We start from the raw sequence: 14,641 nt of genomic DNA, 5'->3' as shown, positions 1-14,641 counted from the left end.
AGCAGTGCTAACCACTGTGCCACCGTGCCGCCCACATGTGTCATGTATATTTTCACATTGGATCTTAGTTTAACGTTTCATGGAAAAAAATTATGCCCTTAATGGCGTAGTGCTACCTGAGTATCAGGCTGGATTATATATGGAATAGGTCTTGAATCCATAGCTACCTGACTGAGGTGAGAGTACTGACGCTGAGTCATACCTGAAACCAGGTGTGACGAGTCACTCAAGTTACTTCTTAATTGACGATGGGCTGAGGTAATATTTTTGTTCACATTTGTTAGTCTGTTTGTAACTTATATTTCTCAAAAACATATGGATGGATTTCAGTGAAAATTTCTGCATAGCCAAAGTATATCTTGAGAAAGAATGTATTAATTTTTGGCAATGTTGCAGATCCAGAACCTGTAACTTTTTAAGGATTTTTAACATTGCAAAATAGGGCAATTTGACATTCCCAACCATACTATAGCTTGGTTAATTTTGAAACATCGTGAATTTATTTCAGCTGATATAATGGAATTTCTCATCTATCAAAATGTAAACACAACTTTGAGTGGGTTTTAGCATAATGGATTAATCTGACACTTTCTTTTGAAAAGAAAGCTTTTAATAAAAAAATATCAGTTTTGTAGTTACAGGGTTGCAAGCAGGTAGGGAAAGGCCTCAGGAAAAGCTGTGTAATTGTAATAAGTTTGAATTAACACACCAAGCCAGAGGTATGTGCTCTATTTGTCTGATCCACGTATGTTGGTGTGAGGAACTGATTTGAAATGATGATGCACTATTAGAAGAAGGTGCCTACATTGGCTTATTATTAATAGAGGATGTTTAAATGGAGATATTAATTTTCATTGTGCCATTAATACAATTTAGCTAGTGTTAGTGGAAGTGTAAAATAAAAGACTAAATGATTCCCCACTGGGAAATTAGATCATTTCAAATGTAGCCTACCGAGAGCCATTCTTGTGTATCAGTGATTGCATTACACAGGAGAGGTTTCAACCCATCATGTTGAAATTAGTTCCAGTGCACCATCGTTTCCCCATTGCCCTGCAATTTTCTTCCCTTTCAAGTATAATTCCTATTCCTTTTCACTAAAATTCCATCCAGATACCATTCACCTATTGTACTTTTTGCTACCTTCTCCCCAGCAGCCCCCTCCCAATCTCTCCACTCTGGAATCTCTCTGCCTCCAATCCTGATGAAGGGCTTTTGTCCGAAGCATCGATTTTCCTGCTCCTCGGATGCTGCCTGACCTGCTGTGCTTTTCCAGCACCACTCTAATCTCTACTCTGGTTTCCAGCATTTGTAGTCCTTGTTTTTACCCAGTACTCATCCAAAACGTAATCTGAAATAACTCCACGAAGGCCAATATCCTGTCACCAAGTCACCCTTTATGTCCAAGTGCACAGGAGATGAAACTGACACTGCTAGGAACCGGCTCTGAGCTAGCCGAATCAATGTCATATATTATGAACATGCAAATGATACGAAGATTGGTGGAGTTGTGGATAGCGAGGAGGGCTCTTGTCGGCTGCTGGCCCAGTCAGGAGCCCTGGCTGACAGATATAAAAAAGAAGTGTCAGGGGTTCTGTTCACACTGAGAGTAAGCTCTGAGGGAGCTGGATCAGTGTTATGGACTCTCCGTGTGTATATGAAGGGTAACTTAGTGATGGGATACCGGCCTCTGTGGAGTTACTTCAGTGACAACGAGAGTGGGATTAATAAGGTGACCATGCAAAAGCGCCTCCTGGCTGAAACCCAACTGGCACTAAAACTGGTCTCGTTAGAGGTTTATAAGATGATCAGAGGAATAGATAGAGTAGACAGTCAGAAACTTTTTCCCCGGGTATAACATAGTGTTACAAGGGGACATAAATTTAAGGTGAAGGGTGGAAGGTATAGGGGAGATGTCAGGGGTGGGTTCTTTACCCAGAGAGTGGTGGGGGCATGGAATGCGCTGCCTGTGGGAGTGGTAGAGTCAGAATCTTTGGTGACCTTTAAGTGGCAATTGGATAGGTACATGGATGGGTGCTTAAGCTGGGACAAATGTTCGGCACAACATCGTGGGCCGAAGGGCCTGTTCTGTGCTGTATTGTTCTATGTTCTATGTTCTAAATAAAGGGTGACTTGGTCATGGGATATCAGCCTCCGTGGAGTTATTTCATATTCCATTGGCAATATTCAGAGTTGATTTTCAACCATTGCCTACTTTATATTAGGTGGCCATTTAGCTTATAGTACCTGAGCTATCCAATTAGTCTCACTTTCTTTCCCGTAAACTTTTACAAATTTATTTTTCCAAGAATGAATCCACTTTATTTTTAAAAGTTTATTGAATATGTTTCCACCTCATCTCACTTTTTTTGTCTACTTGATTGTTTCTGCTCTTTGCAGCCCACGGTGATTTTTAAGGGCAAGAGCTTTTAAAGCAATTTTTTTAAAAAAGTGACTAGTAGTGTGGCCTGAAACTACAACTTCATAAGTTGTGAGTTGGAATTTGGGTGAAGTGTAGAAGAGTCAAAACAACATATGTTTCCACCAACATCTTACAAAGTGCCATGAGTATTCAGTGCAAATGGCAGTACCAATTCTACAAGGTCACTTACGTATATTTGAAAGAAACAGTCTCTTGAAACCTGGACTCTTGACCTGCTTGTTCTAATCAAACTTTGCCTACATTCCCGAAATAAGAATCCTTTGTATTGTTCATTATTTGCATCTGTTCTTTTGCAGATGATCCCTCTCTGACAACAACTACCAAGCTACATTAATATTCTAGAGAACAGCTCAATTTATTTTGTTTTGAACTTTAGCCTCAGTTTAATGGAATATCCTTCTCAGACCATATTACCTATTCTTCATTCTTGTATATTAAATTAATTAACTAAATGTAAATAAGCAACCTATTCTCAAATAGTGATTTACCCCAGACAAAAGCAGCAATTGGAGAACTCAGTTAAAATCAACAGATCTCTCACTGTACATTTGCTAAAAAAAATCAACGTAGATTGATTTATTACAATCCCTTGTGTCAAATGGAATGAAGAGATTGATGTGAAAATTAAATAACTTTATTAAAAAAAACTAAATCAAAGTTCATCTAATATGTTGGTAAATCCCCTGCAAACAAATCAACTTCCCTATTGTGTAGTCTTTAAAAGTCCAAGTCCTCTTGCATTGCTCATACATCCTCAGAAAGGATGACAACAAACATGTCTCCGCACAACAGGATTACCGATTCATTTTGAATTCTCTAAACAAGTACAGTACCTTAACTAGAGTGAGTTACTTGCTTCTGCAATTCTGAAGTCACCTGCTGAGCTTGCAGCAGTGGTTGGTCATAATGATACTTGGTAATCCTTTTTTGCCACAAGGTTTGAGGGTGAGATTGAATAGACAGAGTGAGATACAGGTATATAGCTTCCTGCAGTTGTAAACATTTAAATTCTGGAGTATGCACACAATCAGATCCAGATTGGTAAAAGCAAGAAGCCATATAGAATCAACAGCTCAGATTCTTTCCAAAGTTGAAATAAAATGCAATGAAATAGGACCTTGTTCCTGTGCTTTGTTGAGTTTTGATCCTAGATCTCTTGTTAAAATATGTCATTCTGAATATAGTTTAGATTGATGGCTTCCAGTTTTTGCACCAATGGCAGTGCATTCCTGAATTTGTTTTTTGTTGATTTTCTAATTTTGTTTTGGCGCAGCCATTAGTGCCATAATTTCCTTATAGTCCTTCACAAGTTCTCTAAGCGGGTCCATGTACAGGTTTACATTCACTTCCATCCATTCCTCCACCGTGTCGGGAAAGTAAATGTTTTCCATCTGTGCACGAAAGTTTCCCAAGTACTCTTCCCACTTTTTGTGAACTCTGAACACATATTATAGTTGAATTAACAATGTTGCATAATAAAAAAATCATTCTACAAGCACCAGCAGACCCTGTATTAATATAGATTTCCCTAGCAAACTGAGGGTTATCGGATTGTAGTGATAAATTATGATCCAGCAAATTGAACAAGTATACTTGATACAGATGAATCCTCAAAAAAATACAAAAACTGCCAACAATGACCCAATAACCCTTGGAACGCCATGCATTTCAGTCACACTAACCAAAATATTCTGACAACAAGATAATATAAGACTGCACTTAGAAAATAATTGATTCGTTACAACACAGAAGAAGACCATTTGACCTCTTGTGTCTGTGCCAGCTCCATACAGAAGCAATTCATTTAGTCTCACTGTCCATCTTTTACCTATAACACTGGAAATTTTTGTCTTTAGATAATTATCCAAATCTCTTGAAAGCCATGGTTCAATCTGCCTCCATTGACTCCTCTCTAAGGCTGTGCATTCTAAATCCAGAGGACTCACTGCATAAAGAGGTGTTTCATCACAATATTATTTCTTCTTTGCCTATCACCCTAAATTGTTACTGTTTCCCCCATCTGCTTTGTGCAGACCCCTTATGATTTTCAACACCCCTATCAAATTTATTCTTAATCTTGCCTTATAGAGGGACAATAGCCCAACGGACCGCAAAGGAATATAGGTAGATTAAGTGAGTGGGTGAAGGTTAGACCAATGGAGTATAATTGGGCAAAATGTGAACCTGTCCTCTTTGGCAAGAAGAATCAAAGAGTATCATATTTTCAAATAGAGAGAAAATGTAGAACTTTGTAGGACAGAGGGATCTGGGTGTTCTGGTACATGAATCACAGATGCAGCTTATGATAAGGAAGACAAATATAATGTTGTTCATTACAAATGGCACAGAATATAAAGCAGGAATGTTTTGCTGAAGTTACACAGGCGAGATCACATCTGGAGTATTGTGTACAATTTTGGTCCTAATATTTTAAAAGGGATGTACATGTATTAGAAATACTTCAGAGATGGTTCATGCAACTGACAACTAGAATGGGTTGGGGCTTATCTTGTGAGGAAAGGTGAGAGATAGGCTGGGCCTGTATCCATTGGAGTTTAGATAATAAGTGGTCATCTTAATATGAACAAGCTCCTGAAAAGACTTGGATGCTGAAAGAATGTTTTCCTAGAACTAGGGGATAAAGATTAGAAGTAACATGTCTTTAATTTAAAATGGAGGTAAGCATTTTTTTCTCCCAAGTCATGAGCCTTTGGTATTCTCTACCAATAGACACAGTGTCATTAAATATTTTAAAAGTGGAGGTGAACAGATTCTTCACTAAGAAGACATGAAGAAAGACTGGATTGTACTCACTGGAATTTAGAAGAATGAGGGGGAATCTCATAGAAACATATCAAATCCTGATGGGACTAACAAACCAGATGCAGAAAGAATATTTCTAATGTTGGAGAAGTCCAGCAGTAAAGCTCACAGTCTAAGAATAAGGGGTAAGCCATTCAGGACAGAGATGATGAATAATTTCTTCACTCAAGTGTTGTGAACCTGTAGAATTCTCTATCACAGATAGCCGTTGGGGCTAGTTTGTTAGATTCAAGAGGCAGGTGGATGTGGCCCTTGTGGCCAAAGAGATTAAGCAGTATGGAGAGAAAGTGAGAGTGGTATATTGAAATTGCATGGTCAGCCATGATAATATTGAACATTAATGCAGGCTCGAAAGACCAAGTGGCCTACTCCTGCACCTATTTTCGATGTCTCTATTTAAGAGAATTGATGGTAATTGAGGATAAGCAGGAATGTGGAGTTGAGACCACCATGAGATCAGTCAGCAGCTGAAGGGCTCAAACTTCATGCACTTCATGAGCCAGAACACTCAAATCCCTTCATGCCTCAATTCTGCAATCTCTTTCCAGTTAGGTTACATGTTGCTTTTCTAATATTGTTGCCAAAGTGGACAAATTCACATTTTCCTTTATCATACTCCACCTGCCAAATTTATTCCCACTCACCTAACCTCTCTGTATCCCTTTTGCAGAATTCACATAGCTTCTTCATAATTTATGTTCTTACCTATCTTAGTGTAATAAGCAATTTGGAACCAAATATTGGTTATTTCATCCAAATAATTTACAGGCAATTTCCAGGTTGCAAACAGATTCTGTTCTTCCATCAGTTTGCAAGTCAATTTGTGTTCAAGTCAGAACACAATAGAGGAAATATATAAAATAGCCATTGTAATGTTCATATATCTGTTCTTTAAAATGAATATTAATATATGCCTGTGTGGGATCTTGTTTATGAATATGAGTGTTTGTAAACTGGGGACCACCTATATATAAATTGTGAATAGTTGAGGGCCCAGCACAGATCACTATGGTAGTCCACTAGTAATAGCTTGCCAACCCAAAAGTAACCTATTTATGCCCGTTGTACATTTCCTACTGACTAATTAGTCCTCTATTCTCACTACTATCTTACCCCATATATCAAGCACTCTTATTTTGCACAGTAACCTCAGAGCCTATCCATACACAAATTAAGCCAATCTCTTGCATTAACACAGATTGCCCTAACAAACATAATACACTTTGTCTTTTAATCAATAGAGATTACCCTGGCACAGAATACTCTGTTAGTTACTCCTCCCTAGTTCTAGTTAAAAAGACATCTGACTTTTAAGGCCAGGATGAGGAGAATTGTTTTCTCTGCAGGTTGGTAGTTTGTGAAATTTCCTTCCTCAGAAAACAGTGCAGGTTAAATCATTAAATTTATCCAGGTTGAGTTAGATTTTTGATAGACAAGGGAGTCAAGGGTTATTAGGGGCACACATTAAAATGGAGTTGAGACCTTAACCAGATTAACCATGATCTTACTGAATGGTGGAGGCTACTCCTGCTGTCAAGTGCAATGTCCCTATGTCCTTTGTATAAAGCGAATTATCCCATTTTCATACCATCTTATGACCACCTAGGGATATACTCATCATCTGCATTGCCAAATTCAAATTTTAACATTATGTGCTGTTGTCTGTATGACCAGAGGAAGTAGTTTCATTTTAAATTGTGGCATGGTGAGTCAGTGGTTAGTACTACTGCCTCACAGCACCAGGGACCCAGGTTCGATTCCAGCCTTGGCCAACTGTGTAGAGTTTGCACATTCTTCTCATGTCTGCATGGGTTTCCTCTGGGTGCTCTAGTTTCCACCCACAGTCCAAAGATGTATAGGTTATGGATGCTTAGACTAGTTGGATTAGCTATGAGAAATGCAGGGCTACAGGGATAGGATTGGGTATGAGTATGAGTGGGATGGTCTTTGGAGGGGTGGTGTGGCCTCGTTGGGGTGAATGGCCTTCTTCACATTGTAGGGATTCTTTGATTCTTCTAAGAACAGCATCTTTCTGTGGTTGTAGTGGTCTGGTCACCATAATTGATGCAGCTTTTTTTGCTCTAACATTTAATACAGTTTATATTCAACAGCTGTAGTGATGGGTAATCCTATCATCTGGATTACCAGTCCAGTAAGACATTCCTGATGAAGAGTTTACACTCGAAATGTCAACCCTGCTGCTCCTTGGATGCTGCCTGACCGACTGTGCTTTTCCAACACCACATTTTTGAACTCTGATCTCCAGCATCTGCAGTCCTCACTTTCTCCCAGTTAAATAACCACCAAGTTAATATTCCTTAGCCTGAAAAACTGTCTAGTTCCAGGAGACATCAGGACAAACCAAGGATTAAGGAAGTTATTAATCTCAAGTTGAACTCACCTGTGTAACTCACTGTCAAAACGCTCCATGTTCCGAGGATTTGCAAACTGGTGCTTCCTGTTATAGCGATTGAACCAGCCTTTGATTTCTCTGTTAGATGGAGTATACATTCAAATAAATACTTTGTCAATATTTACTGAGGACAGAAAAATGTAGTCTCAATATGTCACTGGAGATTAGGACACCCTAGAATGTAATTATGAACATCTGGGTAAAGTTTTGACCTCACTTTCAGAGTAGATTGAGAGTTGCATGAAAATATGGGAGTGGTAGAAGATCAAAACACCTCCACAATTACTGCATTCCAAAAGTTAATATGTAGATGTAATTGCCTGGTAACACAGAAGTTAAATTTTGTTAATAAGAGACATGAAGCTTTTCATTTTGTATTCATCTTGACTGAAATGCATTGCTGAATAAAAGACACATTTCGTCAAAAGCTTTTTGTCTTGCACTCATCAGAACAATTAATGATGATGTACTGTTAACTGCTGGGCTATGTTCAAATTTTAAACCAGGTAGGTTGACACTGATTGCCCTGAGAAATTAACCAATTAGTGTCAACCTACCTGGTTTAAACTTTAAACAAAGTTTGGAAGTTTATTGTTGGTAATCAATGACAATGTCTCTACTAATCAAAAGGTCCATATGCCAACCAGTCAGCACTCTCCTCATACAGTATAATTTTTTTTCCCTTAAATTGGTATTCTTGCAATTTGTCCTCATCAGGACAAGACAAGAAACTTTAACAAATTTGTCTTTTTTCAGCAATACTCAAGTTCTGTACTACTAAACAATTTCGATTTTAAAGTTGGTTTTCTTGTGCTTCAGTCCTGAATAGTGTAAGAACAAAAGGCTTTGACTTTATGTCTCTCCTTAGCAATATATTACAGAAAGAGACAGAGATGGCAACAAAGGGAGGCAAATAAAGAAGGGGAGAAGTGCAAATTCGAAACCAAAGAACATTTGTGATCAATAGGTAATAAGCATCAAACCTTTTAAATCAAAAAAGAGCTTGTTGCAGTAGGGAAATTCAGCATATTATGAGGGAAATTAGGATGATTAATTTCACTTGAGCTATTTAAAAATAGAGAGTTAGAACAGAGTATGTAAAAATAACTATTTCCATTGATTAAAGGATCTTGAATTAAGATAAAATGCCAGATGAAATGGGGAAAATAGTATTTCAAAAAATAGAAAAAGTTGTGAGGTTATTCATGATCAATATCATTCAGGTGGGTAGTTCAAGAAATAGGCAACAAAACAAATATATGGGATTAAAACTACTGTTCTTGTGGAGGTTAAGTTCCAAAGCAATATATTACCACAAAGATCTAATGAAACTGAGCTAATCAGTATTTGTGCAAACTACATGGATGGTAGAAGCAAATTGTAAAATTAGAGTGAAGTGAAAGAACAGGAAGTTTGGATTAATAAGAACTTCCGCAATCACAACAGACCAGTTAACTCCCATAATGAAATTGTCTCTGCATCTGTACACCTCACCTGTTATTTTCAAGAACAGAAATTACTTCAGATTTCAGATTTTGAGTAATCCAACGAACCATTTGATAAATCTCAGCTCCTGCAAATGTGCCTTCACCTTCACTATAAAAGGAATGTAGTCATCATGGAGTTAAAAATACCAGAGCAATTCAAAGTGTTTCAATAGCATTCTTAAAAACAATAAAGGTAAACAATAATACAACCATCGGGTTGCTTTCTCATTAAAGAAATGGCAGTGGTGGTCTGACCTCAGTGTCATCATGCCTCAGGCAAGAGGAAAAGTTGAAATGGAAAGTCCTCGCTGGTAATCGCAGTGGGAATTGAACCAACGCTTTTGGCTTCACTGTGCCTTGTAAACTAGCCATCCATCCAGCCAGCTGAGCTGATTTGTCCAAGATGTCAACCAGGAAGACTCACTGGCAGAGGGAAATCTAACAGGACTTTTAAAAAATTCATTCACTGGATGAGGGCTAGGCCAGCATTTATTGCCCATCCCCCAATTTCCCAGAGGGCAGTTAAAATTCAACCATATTGTTATGGGTCTGGAATTATATGTAGGTCAGACCAGGTAAGGAAGGTAGTTTCCTTCCCTGAAGAACATTAATGAACCAGATGGATTTTTACAACAATTGACAATGATTTCATGGTCATCATTAGTGTCTAAGAGTCTGAGAGATGTACAGCATGGAAATAGACCCTTTGGTCTATTATGTCCATGCCGACCAGACATGCCAACCCAATTTAGTCCCACCTGCCAGCACCCAGCCCATATCCCTCCAAACCTAATTCCAGATTTTTATTGAATTCAAATTCCACCATTTGCCATGGCAGGATTTGAACCTGGGTCCCCAGAACATTATCCTGGGTCTCTGTATTAACAACCCAGCAATAATACCACCAATCCATTGTCTGCTTTGGGTGATAGTGACATTGTTATTGATATTAATTATTTATTGATTTTATTATCAAGCTATTTGGGTGTCACTGTCTCAGCCAGTATTTATTGCTCATCCCTAGTTGCCCTTGGAATTCCAAATCTAATGGTTTTTTATTGGATAGTTTATTATGTTTTTTCCACCATCTGTCGTGGTGGGATTCACACCCAGGTCCACAGATCCTTACCTGGGTCTCTGGATTTCTAATCCAGTCACAATACCACTAGGCCATCGCCTCCTCACAGGGAAGAACTTGTACATGATGGAGAATTTTGAAGTTGTTCTTGAGATGAGGAACCAATGCTTTTAACATGGACAATCTAGTTAAGCAGGTCTAGTGGTATAGAATGCAGACAGTGGTGCTCAGGTTCACTTGGAGTGGATGTGGTTGATCCTGAAGGCATGGATGAGAGTTTTAGTCATAATGGGAAGAAGTAGGATTGGAGACAGAAAACAGAAATAAGCCAGTGGTGATGCTTGGAAATGGGACTTGGTCAGTTATCAATGTTGAGTGCAGTATTTAAATACCAGTTTTCTTTTAAGTTTCGAATTAACTCAGGATTAAGCATAAGGTGTATTGTTGGACTGTACTGGAAGTGGCCACCCAATAGTGAAGAGGGTTAAATCAAGAGTTTTGGTAAAATGGAGAAAGGTAGCATCAGTATTGTCAGTGTTGACACCCAAAGTTCTGATTCATCCAGGATGCTAATCTAAAACAATTGTCTTCCATATGCCTAACTTTAATTGCCACATACCCTCCATTGCCTTATGTCACAAGCTTTCTGTAATTGCCAGAGCTCACCTCCCTTCAGGTACACCCTAAAAACATTTTTTTTTAAATTACCTTGAATTATTTTCTGGGTTAATATTTTTAAATCCCAAAAGCTGCTGTGATTTGGTTTTCGCCTTCTCTGTGAAAGAACCTGAGGAAGTGAATAGAAAAAAAACAGAGAAATATTTCGCTGAAAGGGCTCAATTTCATTTCAAGAAACACATTCAAGTGTAGAGGGAACTTTGCATCTAGCCTTTTTAAAAAATTCACTCATGGGATAAAGGTTTTACTAGCTTGGCCAGCATTTATTGCCCAGAGCGCAGTTAAGAGTCAACCGCATTGCTGTGAGTCTAGAATCACATGTGGGCCCAACCAGGTAAGGGTGGCACTCTCCTTCCCTAAAAGATACTAGTGAACAAGATGGTTTTTACTACAATAGACAATGGTTGCATGGTCTTAATTCCAGATTTTTATTGAATTAAAATTCTACCACCTATAAGACCATAAGGCATAGCAGCAGAAATTAGGCCATTCAGCCCATTGAGTCTGCACCATCATTCAATCATGACTGATAGGTTTCTCAACCCCATTCTCCCGCTTTCTCCTCCTAACCCTTCATCTCCCTGATACTCAAGAACCTATCTATATCAGTCTTAAGTATACTCAATGACCTGGCCTCCACAGTCTTTTGTGGCAATGAATTCCATAGATTCACCACTCTTTGGCTGAAGAAGTTTCTCCTTATCACCGTTCTAGAAGGTCTTCCCATTTTTCTAAAGCTGTGCCCTCGGGTCCTAGTCTCTCCTAACATCTTTCCAACATCTACTCTGTCCAGACCATTCAGTATTCAGTATGTTTCAATTAGATCCCCCCTTATCCTTCTACACTCCAAGTATAAACCCAATCCTCAAATGTTCCTCATATGTTAAGCTTTTCATTCCTGGGACCATTCACCTGAACCTCCTCCAAATACACTCCAAATGAAAAGTTGTGGGCCCAACATTGAGCTTTGTGGAACACCTCTAGTCACTGGCTGCCATCCTGAGAAGGATTCTTTTACCCCCACTCTCTGCTTTCTGCCAGACAGCCAAACATCTTGCCTCTAACACCAAAGGCCCTTATCTTAGTCAGTAGCCTTCTGTGCGGCACCTTGTCAAAAGTCTTCTTGAAGTAAAGGAAGATCACATCCATTGACTCTCCTTTCTCATTAATTAACCTGCTCATTACTTCCTCAAAGAATTCTAGAAGATTTGTCAAGCATGATCTCCCCTTGATGAAACCATGCTAACTTTGCTCTACCATACACTTCCAAGTATTCAGAGATGTCATCCATCACAATGGATTCTAGGATCTTACCCACGACCAAGGTTAAGCTAATCGGTCTGTAATTTTCTGTCATTTGCCTTAATCCCTTTTTAAACAGAAGTGTCACGTTAGTGATTTTCCAGTCGTCTGGAATCCTCACTGATTCTAGTGATTCCTGAAAGATCACTACTAACGCCTCCACTATCTCTTCAGTTATCTCACTTAAAACTCTAGGGTGTAGTCCATCTGGTCCAGGTGATTTATTCAGGCCATTCAGTTTTTCTAGCACCTTATCGCCTTAGTGGGCGGCGTGGTGGCACAGTGGTTAGCACTGCTGCCTCACAGCGCCAGAGACCCGGGTTCAATTCCCGCCTCAGGCGACTGACTGTGTGGAGTTTGCACATTCTCCCACTGCGTGGGTTTCCTCCAGGTGCTCCGGTTTCCTCCCATAGTCCAAAGATGTGCAAGTTAGGTGAATTGGCCATGCTAAATTGCCCGTAGTGTTAGGTAAGGGGTAAATGTAGGGGTATGGGTGGGTTGCGCTTCGGCGGGTCGATGTGGACTTGTTGGGCCGAAGGGCCTGTTTCCACACTGTAATGTAATGTAATCTAATCTTATCCTTAGTGATGACCACCATACTGAGCTCTGCCCCTTCACTCTCTTGAATTTTTGGGATATTGCTCATGTCCTCCACTATGATGACTGACATGAAGTAATTATTCAGTTCCTCAGCCATTTCCTTGTACCCAATACTATCTCTCCAATGTCATTTTCCAACTGCCCAATGTCCACTTTTGCCTCTCTTTTGCCCTTTTTTCATCTAAAGAAACTCATACAGTATTCCTTTATATTACTGGCTCGTTTACCCACATATTTAATGTTCTCCTTCCTTTTGTTTTGTTGCCCTTTGTTGGTCTTTGTAAGCTTCCCAATCCTCTAGTTTCCCACTGCCCACATTATATGCTTTATCTTTGCTTTTATGCTATCCCTGACTTCTCTAGTCAGCCTTGGTTGTCTCATCCTCCCTGTACCATGCTTTTCTTTCACCAGGATGAATCTCTGCTGTGTCTCCTAAATTACTCCCAGAAACTCCTGCCATTGATGTCCACTGTCTTTCCTGCTAGGCTCCTCTCCCAGTCAATCCTACCCAGCTCCTTCTTCATGCTTCTGTAGTTGCCTTTCTTCAACTGTAATACCATTGCCTCTGATTCTATTTTCTCCCTCTCAAATTGCAGAGTAAATTCGATCATATTATGATCACTGCCTCCTAAGAGTGCTTCCACCTTAAGTTCCCTTATCAAGTCTGCCTCATTGCACAACACTAAATCCAGTATTGTCTGTTCCCTCGTGGGCTACATGACAAGCTGCTCAGTCTTGTAGGTATCCCACAAATTCCTTTTTTTGCAATGCACTACTAACCTGATTTTCCTAGTCCACCAACATTTTGAAATTCCCCATGGTCACTGTAACATTGTCGTTGCTGCATATATTTTCTATCTCATGGCGTATCTTGCTCCCCAGTTCCTGACTATTGTTTGGAGGTCTGTACATTACTGCAACTATGTTTTGTTTTACCTTTGTGGTTCCTCAATTCTACCCACACAGATTCTACACCATCTGATCCTACTTCACTTGATTTAACTTCATTTCTTACTAATAAGGCAACCCCACCCTCTCTGCCCACCTGCCTATCTTTTCAATAGGATGCACATCCTTGAATATTCAGCTCCCAATCCTGATCCCCTTGCAGCCACGTCTCCATGATAACTACCACGTTATACCTGCCAATTTCGATCTGCATCACAAGCTCATTTACCTTATTCCTTATACTGCATGTTTTGAGATATGACACCTTCAGTCCTGTATTAACTGTCCCTCTTCTCATTGTCATTTGTTTGTTCAGCGTGCTTGAAGTTTAATTGTTAAGCCTTTCCATACACTCTGTCCTATTTGTATCTGCGCTGGAGATTTTAATAACCTCTCCTGAGTTCTGCACTGTTACTTCCTTTTTTAATTAGGGTTTTCTAATTTCACTATAACTGAATTCCACCCCCTCCAATTTAGTTAAAAGCCCTGTCTACAACCCTAGTTATGCAATTCGCTAGGACTCTGGTCCCAGCACGGTTTAGATGAAGATCATCCCATCGGAACAGGTCCCTTCTTCCCTAGTACTGGTGCCATAGTCCTATGAATTCAAGCCCATTTCTCCCACACCAATTTTTGAGCCATGCATTAACCCTATGCCACTTAGCTCATGGCTCAGGTAGTTATCTAGACTACCTTTTTGGTTGTGCTTCCTAAAAAATTTTTTTATTGAAAAAATAAAATTTTAAAGATTTTTTTTCCAAAATTACAAAAATAATACAAACAAGAGTATTCCACTTTACAATATGATAACAGCACCAATATAAATTTTAATAAATAATAAAAAAGGAAAAAACCCAACTAACTACTAA

The 14,641-nt window shown here is 39.2% G+C and overlaps 2 protein-coding genes across 12 annotated transcripts in view; one reads left to right on the top strand and one right to left on the bottom strand.

The window, feature by feature from the left end:
* mlst8 (MTOR associated protein, LST8 homolog (S. cerevisiae)) overlaps positions 1 to 14,641 on the top strand; it is an 86,360-nt gene that overhangs the window by 9,874 nt on the left and 61,845 nt on the right. The window lies entirely within an intron of this gene.
* LOC122560743 (hexosaminidase D-like) overlaps positions 2,744 to 14,641 on the bottom strand; it is a 48,107-nt gene continuing 36,209 nt past the window's right edge. For 9 of the 10 annotated variants that reach the window (XM_043711747.1, XM_043711750.1, XM_043711745.1 and 6 more), the window contains 4 exons: positions 10,953 to 11,031; positions 9,174 to 9,275; positions 7,668 to 7,757; positions 2,744 to 3,880 (listed from right to left, as the gene is read on the bottom strand). In XM_043711747.1, the coding sequence (XP_043567682.1) occupies positions 3,697 to 3,880; positions 7,668 to 7,757; positions 9,174 to 9,275; positions 10,953 to 11,031 (455 nt within the window). In that variant the 3' untranslated portion in view covers positions 2,744 to 3,696. Of the gene's footprint in view, positions 3,881 to 7,667; positions 7,758 to 9,173; positions 9,276 to 10,027; positions 10,503 to 10,952; positions 11,032 to 14,641 lie in introns of those variants that run through there. The other variant, XM_043711751.1, reaches the window with a different exon arrangement.

The sequence above is a fragment of the Chiloscyllium plagiosum genome, chromosome 21 (genome assembly GCF_004010195.1).
Source record: "Chiloscyllium plagiosum isolate BGI_BamShark_2017 chromosome 21, ASM401019v2, whole genome shotgun sequence".
Taxonomy (NCBI): domain Eukaryota; kingdom Metazoa; phylum Chordata; class Chondrichthyes; order Orectolobiformes; family Hemiscylliidae; genus Chiloscyllium; species Chiloscyllium plagiosum.
Note: the sequence above shows the minus strand (reverse complement) of the source record. Positions and strands in the feature narration are given on the sequence as shown.